The sequence below is a fragment of the Mobula hypostoma genome, chromosome 1 (genome assembly GCF_963921235.1).
Source record: "Mobula hypostoma chromosome 1, sMobHyp1.1, whole genome shotgun sequence".
Taxonomy (NCBI): Eukaryota; Metazoa; Chordata; class Chondrichthyes; order Myliobatiformes; family Myliobatidae; genus Mobula; species Mobula hypostoma.
This window is the reverse complement of record NC_086097.1, coordinates 157,678,335-157,703,277: the sequence shown is the minus strand read 5'-3', so window position 1 is coordinate 157,703,277 and position 24,943 is coordinate 157,678,335. Positions and strand designations below refer to the sequence as shown.

The following is a 24,943-nucleotide window of genomic DNA, read 5'->3' as shown; positions in this document are numbered from 1 at the left end:
CTAATTTACAACCAAGTTGAATTGCCAGCACCAGAATGCATTTAAATGTCTGAGTTGTACTTTAATACTTTAATAGAACAAACCTGAGTTGTCTACATTGGACATCTTGCCACTGTTATAATAGAGAGAGAATAGGGCACTAATAGCATTCTGCCATCAAGTGTCATTGTACATCAAGGCATTGAGAGGACAATAAGATAACCACCAATTCATTTTTTTCTACTTTGAAACATTAGACATTTGGAAAGTGACTACAAAAAAGAATCTCCATTTCAGAAGCATGCCTATAATAGTTCTGCCAAACTAAGGCAAAGTTTGCACGATCTGAAAGCACATATTTTAGAGGTATTCTTGTTTTTAGCAAGCAGTTCACTTTCATTCAACTGGAATTCATATTGACTCACAGCATGGTCTAAATAATTTTCACACCCGCACTGTATACGATTATACTTCCAAACACTCTTACTAGCATGTGGCCAGCAATGCATTTCATTTTGCCTATTCTTACCCGTTTGCAGCAATCCTGCAGTCCTCTTACTTTGCTTTCCCCCATTCTCACGCAATTCCCCATAATCCTCACCTGCTTTGCCTTTTCGCCTTGCATACAGTTCTTTTAAAACTATTTTACTGGCATTTTTGTCATAATCTGTTTAACATCATTCATTGTGATCGGCAATAACAAGAAGGCCGCACAGCAACAAAGCCATAACCGAGTAACAATCAAATGAATCTTCTTTTTCAGGCGACCCTGCAGCAGAGGAATGGTCCGCCTGGACTGTCTGTTCTTCGACTTGTGGGCAGGGTACACAGACCCGGATGAGATCCTGTGTATCATCTCCATATGGCACCTCGTGCAGTGGACCTCTGCGAGAAATGAGACTATGCAACAATTCAGCAGTGTGTCCAGGTTTGCTTAAACTAATGGAAACACTTGTTGTTGCTGTGCATTGCCTTCACCAATTACCTTCTTAATTTTATCCTGTACTTGTGACTTACCAAGGTATTTAACCTTGACCATGCTGGGAAATTTACTGTATTGCATCCAAGTCCCAAAGTCAAGAATGACATTGGTTTGATGCAATGCTTCTGTCCTTTATGTTTGTCCCAGCAATGTGCACCAATCCCAAGATCAACAACATGTTATCAGAGCGACAAATCCATGCCCCATGTCAACAATTCCAAGTGCTTAGTTTTCAGAACTCTATAGATTTCTACCATGAATGCAGAATTAAAACATGACTCACTTGCTTTGTTTAAAACTTTTAACAGATGTGAGAAGAGGAGATTTTCACTCAGTCAGTGCTGGACTTCACCTCAGATCCAGAGTTCAAAGAATAGCATTCTCATAAATTCCCAGACATTACCTAATTTAGCAAAGCCATAGTTCCTGATCTTCAGCGTTCATTACACATATTTCATTTTGTTCTGCTGCAAGGTCACCATTATTTTGGGAAGGACTTGCCTTGCTCATATATGCACTGATCTTGAAAGGTAATATGATATCTTCTGAGCAGCTCAGATTAGAAATAGTAAAAAATAAAAGTAAATATTCTCTCAAAATATGTTGTCAATATTAGAAATATGTAATATCTACTTATTTTCTTTACATCAATGTAATGATAAAGATTGTTCATTGTCAGCTAAGAGCAGCACGCAGATTATTATAAGCTTATTTGGAGGACTATTTAATGTTGTGGCTGGACATGCTATAACACCCTTTAGAGACAAAATGGCCTATCCATGACACAAATAACATTTGACTAACTGTAGAGTAGTGTGCAGTGATTCAAAACTTTAAGGTACTTATCTCATTCCTCTACTAGATCATGCATTGGTACATTTTGTTCTGGCATTTCAGCTGCATAATATCTTTATTCAAGTTCATAGCAACATTAATATTCCTCCATGATGCAAGGTGGTATCACCAACTTCACCAAGAAAAGAAAATAAGTTTGGAATTTCTATTAAATAGCACAGCAATGAATTAATTAGAATAGAGCAACTATGTTAAATTAAGCTGGTAGGGATTCTGGGTTTGATAAGCCTTTGGATATATCCTTGAAAAGGACAATGTGGGAAGAGCTAAAGGATGCAGGCTTAGAAATAAATGAGATGAGGCAATTGAATACATTTACTGTGTCTTACAATGCGGCAACAAAACTATTGAATTTGGGAAGAGGCTCAGTCATGAAAACAGAGGTTCAATTTCTTGTGGGCATACTCAATTAATCCAATAACGATAATAGAATCAATGAAAGAACCAGTGTGCAAAAGACAACAAACTGTGCAAATACAAAAAGAGAGAAAAAATAAATAATAATTACTAAATAAGCAATAAATATCAAGAACGTGAGATGAAGAGTTCTTGAAAGAGAGTCCATTGGTTGTAGGAACAGTTCAGTGTCTAGGCAAGTGAAGTTGAGTGGTCATTGCTGCTGGTTCAGAAGCCTGATGGTTGAGGAGTAATTGCTGTTCCTGAACCTGGTAGTGTGAGTCCTGAGGCTTCTTTACCTTTGTTTCTGCTGACAGCAGTGAGAGGGGAGCATGACTTGAACGGCGGGGGTCGCTGATGATTGATACTGCTTTTCTGCAACTATGGTCCAAGTAGGTGAGCTCAATGGTGGGGAAAGCTTTATATATGATGGACTGGGCCATATCCACTACTTCTTGTAGGATTTTTAAGGGCATTGGTGTTTCCATACCAGGCTCTGATGCAGCCAGTCCATATACTCTCCACCTTACATCTACAGAAGTTTGTCAATGTTTTCTTCAGTATTGCACTTACGTGCTGGGCCCAGGATAGATCCTGTGAAATGACAGCTCAGAAAAATTTCAAGTTGCTGACCCTCTCCACCTCTGATCCCCTGATGAGGACTGGCTGATGGACTTCTGGTTTCCTCCTCTTGAAGTCAATAATCAGCTCCTTGGACTTGCTGTCATTGAGTGAGAGGCTGTTGTTGTGGCACCACTCAGCCAGATTTTCAATTTCCCTCCATAATATTGATTTGTCACCACATTTGATTTGGCCAATGACGGAAGGTGACATCAGCAAACTTAAATATTGCATTGGGACTGTACTTGGCCACACATTCATAAGTATATTTAGAGTAGAGCAGGGTGCTAAGCACACAGCCTTGTGGTGTGCACATGGAAATTGTGGAGGGAATGTTGTTGCCAATCCAAACTGATGGTGATCTGCAAGTGAAGAAACCGAGGTACTGAGGCCAAGGTCATGAAGCTTATTAATAAGTTTTGAAGGGATGATAGGATTGAAGGCTGAGCTATACTCAATAAAGAATATCTTGATGTATTCATCTTTGCTGTTTAGGTATTCTAGCATTAAATGAGGACCCAATGAAATGGCATTTGCTGTGGATCTGTTGTGCCAGTAGGCAAATTGGAGCAGATCCAAGTCGCTTCTCAGGCAGGGGTTGATATGTTTCATCACCAATCTCTCAAAGCACTTCATCCTTGTGGATGTTACTGCTACTGGATGATAGTCATTAAGGGAGATTACCACATTCTTCTTGGGCACCAATACAATGGAAGCCTGCCTGAAGCAAGTGGGTAACCCAGATTCTGAAAGAGAGAGGGTAAACATCTCAATGAACACTCCCCCCTTTTCTTTTTTTTTTGTGGCCTTCTGCCCTCTCCTATCAGACTCCCCCTTCTCCAGCCGTGTATCTCTTTCACCAATCAATTTCCCAGCTCTTTACTTCATCCCTCCCCCTCCCTGTTTCACCGATCACCTTGTGTTTCTCTCTCCCCTTCCCCCACCTTTTAAATCTACTCTGTTTCTTTTTTTCTCCAGACCTGCCGTAGGGTTTTGGCCGGAAGCATCGACTGTACGTTTTTCCATAGGTGCTGCCTGGCCTGCTGAGTTCCTCCAGCATTTTGTGTGTGTTGCTCGCATTTCCAGAATCTGCAGATTTTCTCTTGTCAGTGAACACTCCATCCGATTGATCAGCAGAGGTCTTTACTACCTGACCATGTACCCCATCTGGGCCAGATGCTTTCCATGGGTTCGCCCTCCTACAGGATGCTCTCATTTTGGTTCGGAGACTGAAATTACCAGATCATCAGGGGCTGTGGATTCCTCTATGGTTTAATGGTCAAAGCAAGCATAGAAGTAATTGAGCTCATCTGGAAGTGAAGCCTTATTGTCATTTGATTTCACTTTGTAAGAGGTGATTGTATTGAAGCCCTCCCGCAGCTGTCAAACATCCTTCATTGATTTGTTTGGTCCGGAATTGTCAGTTTGCCTATGATGTTGCTTCTGGAGATCGTACTTGGACCTCTTGTAACCTCCTTGGTCACTAGACTTGAATGCCTCTGATCTGGTTCTCAGCAGATTGCCGATCTCAAGGCTCATCCAGGGCTTCTGGATGGAGAAGACTGTGAATGATTTTGTGAGGATACTCTCATCCATGACTGTTTTTATAAAGTCTGTGACAACCGTGGTGTATTCATTCAGATCCTCGAGTCCTTGAATATGGCCCAGTCTACTGACTCAAAGCAATCCCATAGCCACTCCTCTGCCTCCTGCGACCACCTCTTTGTGGCTCTAATCTCTGGAGCCTTGCTGTTTAGCCTCTGCAGGTAGGAGAAGGGCAGCCAATTGATCATATTTCCCAAAATGTGGTCTGGGCATTGAACTGTTTAGCAGTGGTCTGATGTGTTCGAACCTCTGGTGCTTTCGGCTTTGTGCTGATGGTAAAAGGTGAAGGACTTCTTCAACCAAGCCTGATTGTAATGCCTGACTATGATATGAAATACGCCAAGGTGGACTGTTTTATGTTTGGTGACAGCATCGTACAGTATCTCAAGTGCTTGATTATAGTCGGCCGCTGCGGTCAGGATCACATAGGGGAATTCTTTTGGTAAATAAAATAATCTACATTGGATTGTTATGTGTTCAAGGTTGGGGAACACGAGCATGACAAAACTGCCACATTCGAGCACCACCAAGAGTTCATCATGAAACACACACCTCCACCTTTTGCCCTTTCTGAATAAGCAGTTCAGTTGATCCTGTGTATTGAAAAGCCTTTGGGTCTGATCGCCATATCTGGTGTACGCTAAGTAAGCCAAGTCTCGGTAAAACACAGAACACAACAATTTTTCATTTCACTTTCACGCAGCAGTCTTGACCTCAGGTCCTCAATCTTTTTCTGCAGTAACTGCATACTTGCTAACAAGATTCTGGGTAGAAGGGACCAAATCCCTCTGCATTTCAGTCTAGTTTGGAGTCCCCCCTCCTGCCTCACTTCCGGCCATGGTCTGCTTAAATGTGCCATTCTTGCTTTCTTGAGTGTTAAATCCAAGTCCCTCAGAAGACTGTGAAATCTGTTGTTCATTAAATTGATTTAAAAGTACATTGCTTAAAGGGAAATTGCAAGCTGTAGATTGCAGTGAAAGTAATTCAAAAGAGATATATTTGGAAATATTGTATGTAGCCGACAGAACATCACTGTGATTCACCGCCTCCATTTTACAACCGATTCTTTTAGCCTGTTAACAGTGGTACTTTACATCAGCATCTGGAATAACTCATCAACTGTCTCTCTCAATCGATATGTGGATTTAAGAAGAAGCTAAATACTGTTTGCTGTGCATGGATGAACTTTTTGATGTGATAGTGAAAACACAAACTGAAGCTGCAAAATTAGCCCTGTTGGAAAAAGATTGATAGTTGCTGGAATGAGTGTAGACCGAAATGAGCACAATGGGGTATGATGGCTCCTTTGTTTAAGTTTCTGAAAGAATGGCCAGTTAGCCCAAGGAGATAAGTAAATCTTACATTGTTAATAAAATGTGTTAATGGGCTGTCAAGAATGTTTGATTATTTTAGGGGAATCACAGCATATTTATCAAAGGTTTCTTTTAGCCAGAGTAAATTGCATATGGACCACTTTAGGAACATATTGTTAGGCTGAATATCTTCTAGGTATAATTATTTTACTTGCATTCTGTGTAGCCTAGCCAATTATTCAAGAAAGAACTCCTCTGTGGAATCAAGCATAATCAATATACAAAGCACAGTCTTTCATACCTATATTAAAATAAAAAAAAAACAGGGTCTCAAGTGACAGCTCGGTAGCAGGCATCAGGATTGGGAAGGTAATCTTAGAACAGGAAACATCTATGATCGGTGATCGTGATTGAAGACTTGATAAAAGACTTAATAATCTGGGTTTTAGTCAGAGAACTGCAATTCATAGTTGTCAGGATAAAGATCTTGCGTCCAATATGGTTTGCATGGATAAGTTATTTGATTTGATAATAATGGCAACCATCCAGTGCTGGCCAAGCAGAAGCCATTTGATATAGGAAGAAATACTTTTCTTACGATAATCCCATAGGAAATGACTGAATTGTAAAAGAGCAAACCAAGCATAAAAAGGAGACAAGTGGAGAGGTAATTGGGAACTATTGTTTGCTCTTGCTTTGAATTCATTTGAGTACCGTCATTGGACTTGGCTATTCTGTCTTTTTATGTTAAATTAGCTCCAAAAGATGTGTCCTTCCAATGCAAGACCAAAGTTCTCACTTCCTGTAGGGGAAAAAAATTAACAAATAAATTGTTATTTTGTAGTAGCTGAACAAAACACCTTGGGCCTTGGTCCAAGTACTTTGCCCAAATCCATTGAACCAAGAGTCAGTCTGAAAGGATTGAAATTATGCATTCAAATCACAAAGACACAAAGGATCTCCATTAGTACTTGTTTGGTTTTGGTTTTGTGTGCACTGAACAGTGCACTGAATACAAAAAGAGTCCAGCCAAACAAAATTAGGCTAAACTGAACTCAGAAGATTTGGATTAACTTGCGTTTGAACTAAGCCTGGCAATATTTAGGAATGGAACTGCTTCCCACTTCTCAAAGCCATAAGGCTAGTGAATGTTTATTCACAGATTATGCTTTACATTTTTAAGCAATATGATACCATGCATCACAGAATAAATGCTGTTCTTCAGAGAGCAAACCACTAGAAAATGTGGGTTGAGAATTACCATTAGATAAGGTTGGTGCTTGGAAACCAATTCAAGTATTGGTAAGCGTGTTCCTGATTATTTATAACCTATAAGTTGCATATACTGTACCTATTGCATTGTATTAATCTTTTGAGGATTCAAGAAACTGCTTGAGAAGTTTACCCACAAAAAGTACAATTGAATTCCAGTGAACATTTAGTAGAAATCCAGATATTTTGAAATATGAATAGTCTTTGCCTGGAGTAGAGAAAATAGATTCAGGAATAAAAATGAACTAAAAAAACAATAAAATTTCTTGAGACTTGAAGCTACCAGTGTTTAACTCCTAATTGGAAGAAATGGTGCAGTCTGCCATGGTTCCAGTAAACACATATTGATCAGTCCCTGCAACACTGCAAAAAGGGATTGGAATCTATCACGAGACCAGGGATGAAAGTTACAAGTATGATCTCTTTATTGCAGTTTTTGGTGTTCATCCAGCAGATGAGATAGCCCTGCATTAGGTGTGCACGAACCTACAAGTCGTCAGTATAATGTTTTGACAGAATGGCCAGTCAGACATGGGCTAGTTGAATGTTACTATTATAATCAAAGGTTAGCTGGATGGTGATAGGCTTTCTTTCAAACCTTACCACGTAATAGATTGCCATGCTACTGAGGATCCTTACCATATTTAGACTGGTCGAGCCTTTCCAAATATTAATTATTCCATTGGCTGTGTTGTCCAAATCCAAACCTTAGGAATTGGAAATTTACGCTAATCTTCCAGTGCAGGAGGTGTGCACACCTTTGTTCTTACATGCAGTCAGGCTGTGAGCAACCCCAATGCAGCTTATTACTATTGCTGAATCGATTTTAGAACTTGCGTACCAGTTTGTTCAATCTCAGTTATATTCCTAAGCTATCTGTCTGAAGTGCAGACCATTTTGTTATTTCTCACATTTATCAGCATAATAATAGTATTTTTCCCTCCTTGTCAGTGGAGGAAGATCACTGTAGAACCGTGAGCAAAATAGACTTAAGGAAGTAGAACACTGTTGACTGTGCAGTCTTTTGGGTGAAATATTAAATAATATCAGCCTTGCGTGACGAATTGAGAGCCACTAATTAATCCTCCCTTCTTACACTCCATTCCACGGTAAGTTCTTCTAGTCTCTTAGTCATTACTTGTCTGTAAACTTATTTCATTAAACGATAAATGGTTTGCCTGGTTGTGGAAACTTTCAGGTTTCCTCATCAATAATAATGCTTTCCCTCCAGCGAAAATCAGAAGCCATGAAATGCTTTACGATGTCATGAGCTATTCAGATGAAAATTTTTGATGAGAAGATGAAAAAAAATTCCATTCTCCTGTGTGAGGCCTAATGAAGGTTATTATTGGCTTCTTTGACCAAGTATGTATTTAGCGGTCGAAGTTTGTACTTTAGCTTATGGATTGGTGGTTGCTTATCAGGAGAACAGACCTTTTGATATTTACTTCATCTCACTCAGTAACTCGAATGAACTTAATCCAGGTTATGGTTCAGATGGACATTTATGACTTAGTTGCATGTAACAGAATACATGCTATCGGGAGATTAATTTATGCAAATTATAATTTTTTGTTTGTTTTGCAGCCGAGGTAGGACAATCAGTTTAAAACTCATTTAGGACTATTCCCTTTCATCAGTTTTTTGTGAAGTGTTGCTCTTCAGTCAGTTTACATTTTTATCGAATTTTCAGGTCCATCCAATTTGCTTTGATGAACTTTCTTCCACACGTTCACAGATATACCAAACCTTACAAGAGATCAAGATCTTGTTGTTCTGTTTTCAGTCCACGGTGTCTGGGAGGAATGGTCACCATGGAGCTTGTGCTCTTCCACATGTGGTAGGGGTCACCGAGATCGCACCCGTTCCTGTATACAGCCCCAATTTGGAGGGAATCCTTGTGAAGGTCCTGAGAAGCAAACAAAGTTCTGCAACATTGCACTCTGTCCTGGTAAGTGTCTTCTCTTTGACACCATTTCAGACTTCAAGGTCATCTCTAACCAAGCAGCTTCAGGAAGAATTTAATGTTGCTTTTATGCCTGTTCTGAGTTGAATCTCCACTGAAGACATTGAAGATATTGCAGGGCTCAGGGTAAAAGAGGAGGAAATCAGAATTAGGTTTATTATCACTGACCTATGTCATGAAATTTGTTGTTTTGCAGCAGCAGTACAGTGCCATACATAAATTACTCTAATTACAATAAGAAATATATATAAATAAACAATGCAAAGAGTGAGCAAAGTAGTGAGGTAGTGTTCATTGGTTCATGGATCACTGAGCAACCTGATGGCAGAGAGGAGGAAGTCGTTCTTAAAACACTGAGTGTGCTTCTAAGGGCAGCTGAATACCTCCTCCGCGATGCCAGTAATGAGAAGTAGGTATGTCCTGGGTGGTGACGGTCCTTAAAGACGGATGCCGCCATCTTCAGGCACAAGTTTTTGCAGATGGCCTTGATGGTAGCTGACTAGTGCCCAAGATGGCTGAGTTTACAACTCCCTGCAGCTTTTTACCATCCTATGATTTGGAGCTTTCATACCAGGCAGTGATGCTAGTACCAGATGTAATTGTATTTTCCACCTTATATCTTAAGTTAAAATTACTCCTTAAACTTTTGTCTACATTAAGATATTTTGTTTTTATTATGCTGACCTTTAACAGACTCAAAACTGTCGCACAGCTGATACTTTTCAAAGAGACCTGGGGGAAACTTCCTCATAATATTCTGTGTTCAGCTCATTAATATAGCTTAAAGTTTTCCTAAGCTGCCTGTTGCTGGGAAAATGCTCTATAAAACAGAATGATAATTTCAACAAAAAATAATTACCAGGATGAATCTTCTGAATGTCACCAGCACTTAGCAGAGAGAAATCTCTCTACTACTCCTGGGCAGAAATATCGAATACAAGAGGGGCATGACTGTAAGGTGTTGGGAGGCAAGTATAGGGGAATATCCGAGGCAAGATTTTTACAGAGAGTGATAGGTGCATGGAATGCACTGCCACACACCTACGGGTGGTAGAGGCAAATACATTTGGGACATTTAGGATATCCTTAGGCACATGGGTGAATAGAAAATGCAGAGCTTTGTGGGAGAGAAGGGTTAGATTGATATTGGAATAGGTTAAGGAGTCAGCACAACATTATGGCCAGAAGGTTCTATACTGAGCTCAATTTTTCTATGCTGTATGTTCTACACTCAGAACATTGTCCTGGAAACACATTCTGACTAATTAATTATTGCACATGAAATTTATCTTTCATATGTTATAGTAATTTGATCTGTTCAAATATACTTTGAATGCCACATCTCCTTTCAGTCTTCATCTAGCAACTTTGAATAGAAAAAATGGGAAATTGGTGAAAAAGCTGTTTAAAAAAATCCCGAAACATACATAACAACTTAACTTGTGCAGTTGCCAATGACGGCTGCCTGCCTTGTTCCATTGCCCACTGGGAAGAAAGTTAAACAAGGTAACCTCTCCATGGTAGTCACAATGCTGCAATGAAATAGGCTGCCACGGAGGTGAGGAAAATGGACATGTGCTCTCCCACATCCCCACACAACCGCCTGAACCAATGGGCTCTCATGGCATAATGGGGTCCAGGTCACGGTCAGTTTCAAGCATGCCAACAGACCAGTTACTGTGGCACCTCACACTATGACACATAATGTAGAGGTTTTGTGATCCTGGTCAGTGAAATTTATGGATAAGAATAGAATAAGACGAAATGACTCCAGCTGAGGCTGTGAGCAAACCATTGATGTCCAAGTGGGGACCTTTTGACTTGTGTCATTTTGCCAGTTTCCCGGCAGGCTACTCCTTATTTTAATGTGTAGTAAATGGAGGTCGTACAGCACATTGCACCATTAACAGCCTACTTCTGTTGGGAGAATTGAAAATTACTGCTGGGCATCAGGCATTGCCATTATACCTATAGCAAACCTCAGATATGCTAGGGTGAATCCTATTTAATAGTGTCCAACCCAATTTTCCAGTGCCGTTAATTGACTCAGAAATTTTTGCTGGTGAAATGTAGTGATCCAAAAGCAGCTTTTAAGTCTAATTCAAGGTGAAAGAACATGCACAAATTCCAGACCAGTACAATCTTTCCCTAAAACAACTTCCCTTCCCTCCTTGAAGCCTCTAACTCTTTAATCTTGTTTTTCTGCTTATCCTTCCTACCAGTAATGGTCAGTACCGAGATCTCTGACTTATAATTCCATTCTTGATCACATAGCTTCTGTCTCACTATTATTTGAAGACTTTTAAAAAATATATATCTCCTGCTCACTGATTCTAATTTCTGATCTGTTCATTCAGTTTTTTAATGGTGAAACAAGTGGGTTTTTTTTCAATATATTATATAAATTTCAACAATACAATCTGACTCATACAATATACTAACAGCACTTCAGTCCACAACCACCAATTTACATTAATCCTGAGTTTATTTTACTTTCTCCACATTCACATCAGCACCACCAAAACTCTAGCACTCACACGTACATTAGGGACTATTTGTACCAGGTTGACCTATCAACCTGCTTGTCTTTGGGACATGGGATAAAGCCAGAACACCAAAAGAAACTCACTAGACCACAGAGAGAAGATGCAAATTCCACATAGACAGTACCAGAGGTCATGAAAGAACAAGGGGCACTGGAGCAATGAGGCAGCAGGTCTTCTAGAAGCATCTTTGTGTCATCCAAGTAATAGTCAAGAAAATTCTGGATTCTAACTTGTGTTTATTATTTGGGTTAAATAACTCTAAGGCCATTCTATCAGTTCTGGTAAATATTGACATGGCACACTATATTAAATAGGTAGGTATGGACTTGATGGACTTTTTCTATAATGTTAAGATGAAAAATATGGACATTACTCCTTCCTGGAACACACCAAACCTACTCCAACAAGTCTCGTGGTTTTCTTTTATTTCCTTATGGTGCGCATCCAAAGCAGATAATAAAAATGGTGTGAAATCAGTATTAGGTATTACTTCGTTTAGATATTTGTAAAATAAATGTGCGTTTGACAGATGTATTTACTAATTTAAAGCCAGATTCAAAAATTCCTACTGATTAAACATAGCATCTGTGTGGTAATTTCTAATCAGGCATGCAGCTAGGATTCTCACCCTTAATTGAGGTTAGTCTGCTTTTGACAAGGATGACAATGGAGAAATGCAATCTGTTGATTGGAAGGGGAGGGGGAGTTTCCCTCTGTAGGTAGTTTCGACACAATACAAAAATAGCAAAAAATGAAGAACTTGCATTCAATGTTGTATCCTTAACAAAACGGAACTTTGCAGGAACATAATCAGGGACAAATGGGCCCAGCCTTCAAACACAATACCAGAATAGATGATTTATGGGTGAGTAAAAGGTAAAGATATGTATGATTCATGACTAACAGCATTGTTCACTGGGAGGCAAGTACAGACAAAATGCAATAAAGAACAAAACATGACGTATTTTAAAAAGAGAGAAATGCCATTAGAACTAATGAGCAATCTGCTTTTGTTGAAGTATTGAGCTCACCCTGCTGCTTTATCACATCTCCGTGCTGAATGTCACCAATGATTACTTTCATATTCCCAGCACAATAATGTTACCTATGTTATCAGTTATTTCAGTTCTCCACTGTAATCCAAAACTAGCCTGGGCTATCTTTGCTGATTTCCATCATAACCTTAAAAATGTAACGTTGAGATGTCTCTTTGTTTCTTCCCCCCCCCCCCCCAATAAGTGGATGGGAATTGGAACGACTGGTCGAGCTGGAGTCAATGTTCCACCACCTGTTCGAACGGGACTCAGCAGAGGACAAGGGAATGCAATGGTCCTTCCTTTGGAGGAGCTGAATGCCAGGGCTACTGGTCTGAAAACAGACCATGCTTTCCAAGGCAGTGTCCAGGTGAGTTTGTGTATTTGTTTTTAAATAGTTAAGATGAGGACAGTACAGTGTGAGAAGGGCAAAAGAAAAATATGCTGGAAACAATCCGTAGACCGGAAAACACTCGTGGAAAGTGATACAGTTAAAATTTTAGATCTGGGATCCTTCGCAGCTCAGTAGGATCTGAACTGCCAAGTGGTCCCAAATCATTCATTATTCCTCTTTCCACAGATGGCGCCTGACCCACTGAGTTTTTTTTTATAGCATTTTCTGTTTTTATTTCAGATTCTCAGCATCTGCAGCCTTAAACTTTCCATTACAGCAATATAGGGTGGTGTAATGGTTTTATTTTATTTTATTTAGTGATGCAGTGCAGAGTAGGCCCTTGTGGCCCTTTGAGCCATGCCACCCTGCAATCCCTGACAACCCCCCTGTTTAACCATGGCCTAATCATGAAACAATTTACAATGACCAATTAACCTATCCAGTATGTCTTTGGACTGTGGGAGGAAACTAGAGCATCTGGGGAACACCCAACGCACTCCATGGACGGGACCCACAGAAAGTCCTTACAGATGGCACTGGAATTGAACTCCAAAACCCCAAGCTGTAATAGTATTGCACTAACCGCTATGCTACCACCACAAGTCCAGTCATTCAACAATCTTGACTAACAAATACAGATGTTAAAAACAGAAAAGGCCCAGGCTGAAACTGTGGAGTGCAAAACAGTTCTCTTTTCAAGTTGATGAACTTTTGTCATATGCTGCCTGAACTGTGAGTATACTACCTGCCAGTAACTGCAGGTTTTTTTTTTCGCTCCTCAATAGCAATCCAAGGAATAATGTTCAAATCCCACTACGGAAGCTGCTAAATTGAAATTCTGAATTATTATTAGAATTTAGCTCTGTTAATAAGCTGTCATTAGTAATATTGGCCAGAAGTCCATTGATTTGTTGTAAAGCTCCTTTTGATGGTCTTCAAAGGAAAAAAACTCTGCCATTTTTGCACAACCTATATGTATTTGACATTTAATATGAGTGAATCTCTAAATCAAAACAAGCCCTTTAAAATGACTTACTAAGTCATTCAGATCAAGGAAAATTAGGTATGCACAATAAATGTTGACCTTTCAGCATCTAGAAGTTTCCTCCGAGTCACCTATTATCTGAGCATTAAAATATATTACCAGCACTGCCCCTATCCTAAAAAAAGGGAAATGAATTAAATTTAATATCTTAGATGGCAGCTTTAGAAATTTACTTTCAGATGGAACTTAGATCTAAATCTAAATAGTTCTTCTATTCGTTTGTAAGGAAGTGTTGTATAAGAATATTTGAGTTAGGATGAGGAGTATCCAGAGTCCTTTAAATCCACTTTGCCACTCATAAGATTGTGGATGATTTAATTATAACCTCAACTCCCTATTTCTGTTCAACAATGGTAATCTTTCATCACTTTGCTCATCAAGAATCCATTTAACTTTGCATTAAAAACATAACAAAGACTGCTTTCTTAATCCTTTGAGGAAGAGACTTTTAAGGCTTACAGGTTAGAGAAAAATAAAACTTCATCTCTTTCTGAGGATAAAGGAGTGAGTTCCAAGTAAGATTCAAAGGGCATTGAAGTCCCCGTATTTTTAAACAGTGATCCCTAGTTCTAGGTCTTCCAACTTGAATTGTGGATGATTCAGGACTGATGGAGGGTTTCAATGTGAAACAGTATCAATTCCCTTTTTCCCCACAGCTGCTGCCCAACACAGAGTCCCTCCAGTGGATTGTTAGTTGCTCCATTAAGTCAATGTCCCTTCCAGGCATTAAGAATTACTGGTCCTATACTTGGGACGAATGGAGATCACTCTGCAAGCAAGTCTTTCTGGGAACCCACAACCACCTGATACATCCTGGTCCAGAAAAATAATTACTGTCAGCAGATTTTAAGATTTTTTTTTCACCTGAGTGATGCTTGGTTCTTTTTTTTGTATAAGTATGCTCAGTCTCTGTCAATTAATAGTGAGAAACCATGGACTAATGGTAAGGAGAGTCTGACTAAATGTCCCATGCTTTGACAAGTAGAATAGGGTTAATAATAAGAATTTGGTGAAGAAGAACTGGAGTGGAGTCATTGGGACACCATCATGACGGCATTTTTTTAGCAGGCTTTCTTATTTTTATGAGGCCGAGTTGCTAGCTCAACGCTGAACCCAGCACAGATGGAAAGCGTGCAAGGGAGCCAGCTGGATTCGAACTCGGGGGCCTTTGCGCTGAAGTCTGGCGCTGATGCCACTACGCCACCAGAAGTTGGTAATGTTGCATAACAGTTGTTGACTGGTAAAATAATAATGCTTGGCCGGGATTTTTTCCAATCATTGGTTTATTTTGAGGGCTGCTGAAATGAGGAACCTTCATGGTGCACGTTGTAATAGGATTGTATTCCTTCACTGCTTGGAAAGGATTTTATTATTTATAATACTGTTTTATGAGGACAAAGGAACATCTTAACAGTGAAGAAATATCTCTTGACAGTCAATTTTGCCTCCTGTGTAAAGTGAAATTGAATGAGCTGAAAGGTGCTTCCATGAGACTTTTATTCCTGGTAGTCTGAAGTCAAAATGCTGGTTCGATATTACATTAAGCTCAACCGCAGAATATCTAACATATTAAATTGTGTCTATTTTCTTTCTGTGTAGGTGTTTTTCAAGGTCTGAATAAGGGCAACACCACATTTGTGGTTTCCTTTGTCTTGTGGTGATGCCTGATAAGAAGTAGCATTAAAAGCAGAGAAGCAGAAGTATTTGCTTCTTAAGCACTTTGTCATTGTCATTCAATGTACTGGCATTGTTATTATTTAGCTCTCAATATCTTGGTACCTCAGATACCTTCAGAGGTGCAGATACTGGAATCTGGAGTGACAAATAACCTGCTGGAGAAACTCAGTGGGTTGAGCACTCTCAAGGAGGGAGAATGGTTGTTGGGGGGGGGGGGCGCAGGAGGGAGGAACTGTTGACATTACGGTCCTGATGCAGGAGCTTGAACCTCATGTTTCATTCAGTTGAAGGAATTCAGCAGGTCAAGCAGCTCTCTGTGGATGTGGGGGAGGGAGGTGGGGTGAGGGTGTAGAACATAGAACATAGAATAGTACAGCATAGTACAGGCTCTTCGGCCCACAATGTTGTGCCGACCCTCAAACCCTGCCTCCCATATAAGCCCCCACCTTAACTTCCTCCATATACCTGTCTAGTAGTCTCTTAAACTTCACTAGTGTATCTGCCTCCACCATTGACTCAGGCAGTGCATTCCATGCACCAACCACTCTCTGAGTAAAAAACCTTCCTCTAATATCCCCCCTGAACTTCCCACCCCTTACCTTAAAGCCATGTCCTCTTGTATTGAGCAGTGGTGCCCTGGAGAAGAGGCACTGGCTAGCCACTCTATCTATTCCTCTTATTATCTTGTACACCTCTATCATGTCTCCTCTCATCCTCCTTCTCACCAAAGAGTAAAGCCCTAGCTCCCTTAATCTCTGATCATAATGCATACTCTCTAAACCAGGCAGCATTCTGGTAAATCTCCTCTGTACCCTTTCCAATGCTTCCACATCCTTCCTATAGTGAGGCGACCAGAACTGGACACAGTACTCCAAGTGTGGTCTAACCAGAGTTTTATAGAGCTGCATCATTATATCGCCTTATATCGACTTATGAAAGCTAACACCCCATAAGCTTTCTTAACTACCCTATCTACCTGTGAGGCAACTTTCAGGAATCTGTGGACATGTAGCCCCAGATCCCTCTGCTCCTCCACACTACCAAGTATCCTGCCATTTACTTTGTACTCAGCCTTGGAGTTCATCCTTCCAAAGTGTACCACCTCACACTTCTCCAGATTGAACTCCATCTGCCACTTCTCAGCCCACTTCTGCATCCTATCAATGTCTCTCTGCAATATTGACAATCCTCTACACTATCTACAACTCTACCAACCTTTGTGTCGTCTGCAAACTTGCCAACCCACCCTTCTACCCCCACAAGTGGTGGAAGAATCTGTCAACATTTCAGGATCTGATTTAGGACCTGAAACTTCAGGTGTCCTTCAATCCTGATGCAGAGTGTTAACCTGAAATGTCTGTGATAACTTCACCCCACCATACCCCCACAGATGCTGCTTAACCCACTGAATTCCTCTTCCAGCAGTTTGTTTGTTTCCATCAAAATGTGTTGCTTTCCTAATTAATACCAAATTTGGTTTTCGGAAAAACTGGAATTCTAAACCATCACTGTGGGTACTCTTTATGTCAAACTGTAAACTCTTTCTTGTTGTTCTTGTGAATATAACTATATTATCACAGGTTATATTTTGTAGATGGTGCTTGATACAGGAATGTTCTATACCTCAAACTCCTGGTAACCAGTGCATCAGATGTACCAGGTTAACTGAAGACCATTTTCTACATTAATGTCTTGTTTTGTAGTGGATGGAAAGTGGCAAAAATGGACCAATTGGGAACCTTGCACCAAAAGTTGTGATGGCGGAACACAGCTTCGAGTGAGGGCCTGCTACGGACCATTTTATGGAGGGCTACAGTGTGAAGGACCTCAAGAGGAGTATAGACTGTGCAATGACAAGAAATGTCCAGGTAAATATTGTCTTTGTCTCCATACAGAACAGGTTATCCAAAACAGGAGTAATGAATGGGCAGTAAGTGTGGTAATGTGCAATAAAACAATGATGCAGAAACTGAAAGGATGCAGCAGATGATACTTGTGTAAAAACAGGATCGTTAGAAACATGAGGTCAAGCAGTATTTTCTTCATCAAACAAAACAGAAGGTTCAACGGGGATGTTATTTAAGATCTTAAGTGAAAGATAATTAACACTCAGGAGAACAAGCTGGATTTTCTTCAGAAATAAGAATGTAGAGTGGTTGTTTCATTCAACTGTCACTAAGTAAATAAAACTGTGAAATAGCATTACTTCATATAGAAAACACTTCCGTATAACTTTTAAGTGTTTATTTGATATAGGATTTGTGTGAGTGGTGCATGATGTCAGAGCTGTAAGGGGTTGTAGGGCCAATTTTCTGTCTTCTGTGTCCTTATGACCATTACGATGCTACAACAGTATGGCTCTATGCTATGATTAGGAGTTGACTTCAAAGAAGATCTTGAATATTTTGCAAGGGCTTAAAGAGTTCAGTGGATACATGCAGCAAATTTGTTTTCTTCTTTGGAAGACCAAAGCTAGAGCAAATAAATACATATGTAAGCAAAGGTATAGTCACTAAAAGGCAGTGAGAAATTTGGAAAAGTGTACTCACTCGGATAATGCTGGGAATTGCAGAACATGCTAAAGTCAAATCAAATAGGCACGTGAGGGAGAAAAGAACAAATGAAAATATGGCAACATGGGATGAAGTAGGATGGGAAAGATTCTCCTGGAGCACATGCACCAGCACGGATTTAAGAGCCTGAATGGCCTATTTTTGCACTGATGAATCCATGTAGCATTCTTTGGGATGAGTGTAGGGTTAGCTGTTAAAATATTTTGCCGCATGGATTGATTGAAGTGAAAACTATTGCATTAAACATGTTGCTTAAGTGATGCAGAGGAAATAGACAGTAGTCTGAGGTTACAAGAGGGCAGGTCAATTAGTTGTGAATTTTTTTGCCAACAGCTGAGTTCATGTGATTTTCACTGTTGTATTTGTCCTGTGACTCTGTATCTATTCTGTATTTATTTTTTTAAAAAAGGAAGCAATGAAGAAAAAGGCATGAAATTTGGCATGGATTGCCTGAGCAGTTATTTTAAAATTGAAACTGCTAGGAGAGAAGACTTGGGGGGCAGTTTACTCTAAATGCCTTTCATTTAGGAGATTTGTTTTTGAAGGAGACAGATAATGAATGAAGCTGAATAGCTTGTATCATTAATATAGAGCAGTGAATGAGCATGTTTGTGGTTCTGGAAAGCTGGGTGCCCATCAATAACACATACAAGAGATAGAGAAGTGCGGAACAAACGTGCAGCTGTTTATTTTACTTAAAAGTCAACTACCCAGCTTACGTTCAGTACATAACACACGGGGAAGCTTGACAGCAACCCGTAAGGGTCAAAGTATACATGAAAACATAACATGGTTCGTTTTTGAAGGAGGCAGATCTTGAATAAAGCTGAATAACTAGTATCATTAATAGAGAGCTCTGAATAGAACACAATATTGAGACATTCAAAGCACTGATGACTTTCAGCTCAACATGTTCTTCTAATAGTTGCTGACGGTTACTGCTGGGAGATGCAATTATCAAGTTGCTGACACTTGCACCCAAATTAACCACAGGCCATGTTACCTAGCAACAAGCAGACAGTGCCTCTGTGACCATTGCAGCAGTAAATGGTTGTCAAGCAATTTGATTTTATAAATGGAAGCCATGGAAAGTAGAATTTGGGATAATTATATTAAAAAACAATATAAAAGTCCTGAAGGGAGAATGATATTTTCCAATTAAATAAATTAACCCATGCAAGGTTAGAAAGCTGTGAATTCTGAGCATCTCTAGCTGCTCAGTGTATGTGTCCTAACCCTTACGTACGTTAGAATTTTCAAGGTAACATCCTGTGTGTAGCAAGAATGCCTGTTTTGCCTCTGACAGCAGTCACAGCCTGAGCAGACACAAATATTCACTGGTTCAAAATGTAGGTCATAGACAGTGTTTTTTTGCAGTAGGTAACTCATCTTTTGATTTCCCAAAAAGAAATACTGCCACCTATAAGTATAGAGTTTGATGGAATCCTCCCCACTTTCCTATTCAGAAATGAATGAAATGAAATGCCACCTTTCTCTGTTCAATACTTACAGATTAATTCCTGTAAATTTCATACTGTCTCTCAATTTAGAATACAATATCATATTGTTCCCTCAATAATCTAAAACCTACAGTGAATGTGATTAAGCATGCTCTGAAAATCTCCCTAAATGCAATGAGAAAATAACAGACGTGATGTATACTTCTTGGGGATGCCAATTACTTGGTGCTTTGTGGATTGAATCTGCCATTTTTTTGAGTCTGATTAAGTATGTCTAGTTTGAGTTGCACCTGGATCTTACTTAATAACTTTTCATTAATTATTTGATGAATTTCAGTGAATACACAGAATTCACTGAATTGATTTGCTGCTTTTGATACAATTTCTCTGCCAGTGTTGTTATTTCTTAACAATGCCTATGCATGGAATTAGCTGAAGGTACTTTAGAAATAAAGTTTACTCTTCAGCAAAATGAGTTATTCAAACTGGACATACTACAATGTATAAATAAACAGGCTATCAGAAAATAGACACTCTCCAGAAGTAAAGGTAGTCTATTTTACAGTTCCTAATATTACCTGTACATATTTAAAAAAACAAAAAAAAACATCTTGACAAGTTTAGTGCAAATTATAGAACATTCAAGCAAGATATTTAACAATGCCAAGCCAGGCGGATAAGTGGAATTTTATTGTGCAAAATACTAGAACAAAAATACACGTGCACAGCTTTCATACAATTCCTTTTGATTGTAAAAAGTCATCATCTCAATCTAATGTAACTACAAGGTTCTGGCTAATCCTCAACCAGATAATAACTTAATCCAGGTATAACCAAACCAAATATTAATTATGAATGAATTCTGACAGGCATAACATGGCCAAAAGTTTGCTATCTTTTAGTCTATTCATTAAACCCTTCATCCATACGAGTGCTTGCCTGTGAAATTGCTCATGCCTTCAGGGGAAAATAAATATTGTACAAAATTAATGAAAATTATAGTACATTCAGAGCAAGATATTTAATTGGCTCTGAGAAGGGCTGGTGATGGGCTGATGTTATAAAGAAAAAAATTGTATACAACTTATATCAGATTTCGGCATCCTTTCCAACCGTGCTAATTCCAGACTTTCATTATATCGCATCTGGATTCATAAACTTAAAGGCATTTATGTTCAACTTAAGCTGCTGCACAGCGATTACAAGCTAAAGCCTGAGGTTTGTCTTCCTACTGTGGTAATCACAGATCTTTGGAAACAACTGACAAATTTTCTTCGTATCCTTTTCGGGAGGCAAAAGTTAAAAGTGCAACATATTGTATCAATGTGGATGATAGTGTGGTAAACTGGATCAGCAAATTTGTGGATGACACCGAGATTGGGGGTGTAGTGGACAGCGAGGAAAACCTTCAAAGCTTGCGGTGGGACCTGGACCAGCTGGAAAAAGAAGCTGAACAATGACATTGAATTTAATGCAAACAAGTGTGAGGTGTTGCATTTTGAGAGTAGGTCTTACATGGTGAGCAGTAGCAATGAATGTGGTAGGACGGAGGGATTTGGGAATACAGATCCATAATTCCTTGAAAGTGGAATGCAGGTAGATAGAATAGTAAAGAAAGTTTTGGGCACATTGGCCTTCATAAATCAATGTACTGAGTACAGTATTTGGGATGTTATGTTGTAATTGCATAAGACATTGGTGAGGCCTAATTTGGATTATTGCGTGTGGTTTTGGTCACCTACCTACAGGAATGATAAAAATAAGATTGAAAGAGGACAGAGAAAATTTACAAGGATGTCGCTGAGATTTGTGGACCTGAGTAGAGGGAAAGGTTGAACAGGTTAGGTCTTTATTCCCTAGAACGTCGAAGATTGAGGGGAGATTTGATAGAGACGGTCAAAACTATGAGGGGTTTGGATACGGTAAATTCAAGCAGGCTTTTTGCACTGAGGTTGGGTGAGACTACAACTAGAGGTCATAGGTTAAGAATGCAAGATGAAATATTTAAAGGGAACTTGAGGGACAGCTTATTCACTCAGAGGGTGATGAGTGTGTTGAACAAATTGCCGGCGTAAGTGGTGGATGTGAGGCCAATTTCAACATTTAAGAAAAATTTGGATAGGTACATGGATGAGAGGAGTATGGAGGGCAGTGGTCCAGGTCTGGACTAGGCAGATTAATAGTTCAGCACAGACTAGATGGGCCTGTTTCTGTGCTGTAGTGTTCTATGACTCTATATTCTGTACAGAGTAATTTTAATTATTTACTGCTACAGTGTGCTGGGCAGAGGGTTAAGTGTTGTTTTCCTTATAATGTTTGCTCTAAAGGGTTTCTCACTCTCATCTTAAAACATACTTTACCCTTGTGCAGTGATCTCTTCTGGTATTGATCTTATTGCACTGGGGTTGCCTGCACCAGTTCGAGGGAAATATTCTGGCTGACATTAGGTTGCACAGAAATGCACGCTCAGCTTCACTAAAGCAAAATGGGCAGTGTTGGGTGCAATATTTTTGATTGCATTAAGGTCAGACGATCAAGGACCATGTTTTTTGTAAACACCATGACTGCCATGTCTACATCTCCTTTCATTCCTCAATACCCAGAGAATATTCAATATTCTGATACATTCTCTTGTGAATACAGATCTGAGAAGAGTTTCTGTCCTAAATTAACATACTGATCATGTTGCAGAATTAGCATGCAGATAATCTGCACATGCATTATTCTTACTCAAAGTCATTTCTAAAATTTGTTGTTCTATTGCCAACCTGTATTTGCTGTGAATTTTGATGTGTTGACATCTACTTTTCCAAGCCAATGTGTTACAGAAGTTCCTGATGACTTCTTTGGTACTGACATTCTGCTGGGAAGTTCAACAAGGCACAAAGGTTGACTGGCGTGATTGTTTGCTGTTCTTCAATTGTGTTGTGTTAATCCCAAAGGTCTTAATGAGTACAAATAAGAGCCTATCTGTCATAGTCTCAAATTAAATTCAAGCTATTTTCTTAGGTATGGTTCTAAACAGGACAGGTAGTTTTTCATAAACGACCTCTGATTCTATAAATTTCACTTTCTGGGTTAATATTGTTATTCACTGTCACCTGATCCTGCAAACATGATACAGTAAAATACTCTGGGATAGCTGGTCACATGACACAGTCTTGTGACCACACCCACAATGAACATTTCACTGAAAAATGCACGTCAGGGAGACGAAAAGCAGATTTAGCTATCACTTTGTGGAATATTATTGCACAGAAATGGCCTCAAGTTTCCACGATCATGCTGTTTCATTTAATCTTGCTTGGATCATTCTATATCTCACTTGCAAACCTATCCCACCAGATTGTGAGGAATAACACCTTATCATATGTATGTATATTACAGCCTTATAGACTCAACATTCTCAGAATCAGGTTTAGCATCACTGGCATATGTTGTGAAATTTGTTGTTTGGTGCAGCAGTACATTGTAATACATAATAAAAAACATAAATTACAATAAGAAGTGCATGTAAAAAAGAAAATTAAATAAGTACTGCAAAAAGAGAGGGAAAATATGGAGATAGTGTTCATGGGTTCATTGTCCGTTCAGAGGTTTGATGGTGGAAGGGAAGAAGCTGTTCATGAAATATTAAATGTGGTCTTCAGGCTCCTGTACTTCCTCCCTGATGGTAGCAATGAGAAGAGGGCATGTTGTGGGTGATGGAGGCCTTTAATGATGGATGCCGCCTTTTTGAAGCATCACCTTTTGAAGGGTTCTAATGAAAACTCATTATGAAATATAGCTTTGCTATTTTATACGATGATCCTATTGTTCTTATGTATGTTCCACCTTACTATTGTTGGTCTATTCTCCATGAAATTTGCCAAGACCATATTTCATTATTCATTTTCCTGCAATCACATTGTACTTTTTGTTTATCCTCCCCTTTCCCCCTTGCTCTGCATCTCACAGCTAGCTCATTTCTAACATTTCCAAGTATTAACTGATTACCGCTTCTTCTTTGTCACCTGACCTATGGAGTATTTTCAGCATTTTCTCTTTTTATTTCAGATTTACAGTATCTAGAACATTCAGTTGATATGATATTCAACAATATTCTGATTCATTAGGTTTTGAGATCGAAAGATTCTTCTTAAATAACAATCGAATCTTTCTGTTTTCCTTTTGCTGTATGGTACATATTAATATTGGAGCTTATCAAAATGAATTCACATTAACCATGACATAATCATTTTGCTTCAGAACCTCATGAATACTGTCAGGAAGAAAATTACAACTCAATGGTGTGGACAAAGACAGCAGCAGGCGAATCTGCAGTGGTTAACTGCCCTCCAAGTGCTGCAGGTAATTACTGCCGGCAGGAGTTAGCCGGGAAGAAACTTCAAAGTTCAAAGTAAAGTTTATTATCAGAGTACATACATGTCACCACATACAATTCTGAGATTCTTTTTCCCGTGTGGGGATACTTAGCAAATTATAGGACAGTAACTGTAAACAGGATCAATGAACAACAAACTGTAAAAATGCAAATACAAATAAATAGCAATAAATAATGAGAGCATGAAATAACAAGATAAAGAGTCCTTAAAGTGAGACCATTGGTTGTGGGAACATCAGAAATACAATGGTTATTCCTTTTTGTTAAAGATCCTGATGATTGAGGGGTAGTAACTGTTCTTGAACCTGGTGGTGTGAATCCTGAGGCTCTTGTACCATCTACCTAATGGCAGCAGCAAGAAAAGAGCAAGGCCTGGGTGGTGAGGATCTTTGACGGTGGATGCTGCTTTTCTATGGCAATGTTTCATGTTGATGTAAACAATGCTTGGGGGGCTTTACCCGTGATGTACTGGGCCAAATCCACTGTCTTTTATAGGATACTTTGCTCAAAGGCATTGGTGTTCCCATACCAGGCCATAGTGCAGCCAGTCAGTACACTTTCCATCATACATCTATAAAAGTTTGTTAAGGTTTTTTGATGACATACCGAATCTCCGTAGACTCCTGAGAAAGTGGAGGCACTGGTGTGCTTTCTTTGCAATGTTGATGGGTCCAGGACCTGTCCTCTGAGATGGTGACATCCAGGAAGGAATGTAAAGTTACTGACCCTCTCCACCTCTGATCTTCCAATGAGTATTGGCTCATGGACCTCTGGTTTCCCTCTCCTGAAGTCTACAATCAGTTTCTTGGTCTTGTTGACATTGAGTGATAAGTTATTGTTA

The 24,943-nt window shown here is 39.4% G+C and overlaps 1 protein-coding gene across 12 annotated transcripts in view; it reads left to right on the top strand.

Annotated features, from left to right (window-relative positions):
* adgrb1a (adhesion G protein-coupled receptor B1a) overlaps window positions 1-24,943 on the top strand; it is a 566,941-nt gene that overhangs the window by 254,863 nt on the left and 287,135 nt on the right. For 9 of the 12 annotated variants that reach the window (XM_063058420.1, XM_063058393.1, XM_063058355.1 and 6 more), the window contains exons 4-8: window positions 743-907; window positions 8,810-8,974; window positions 12,775-12,939; window positions 17,389-17,553; window positions 23,967-24,068. In XM_063058420.1, coding sequence (XP_062914490.1) covers window positions 743-907; window positions 8,810-8,974; window positions 12,775-12,939; window positions 17,389-17,553; window positions 23,967-24,068 — 762 coding nt within the window. Of the gene's footprint in view, window positions 1-742; window positions 908-8,788; window positions 8,975-12,774; window positions 12,940-17,388; window positions 17,554-23,966; window positions 24,069-24,943 lie in introns of all 12 variants that reach the window. The other 3 variants (XM_063058411.1, XM_063058383.1, XM_063058402.1) reach the window with 2 other exon arrangements.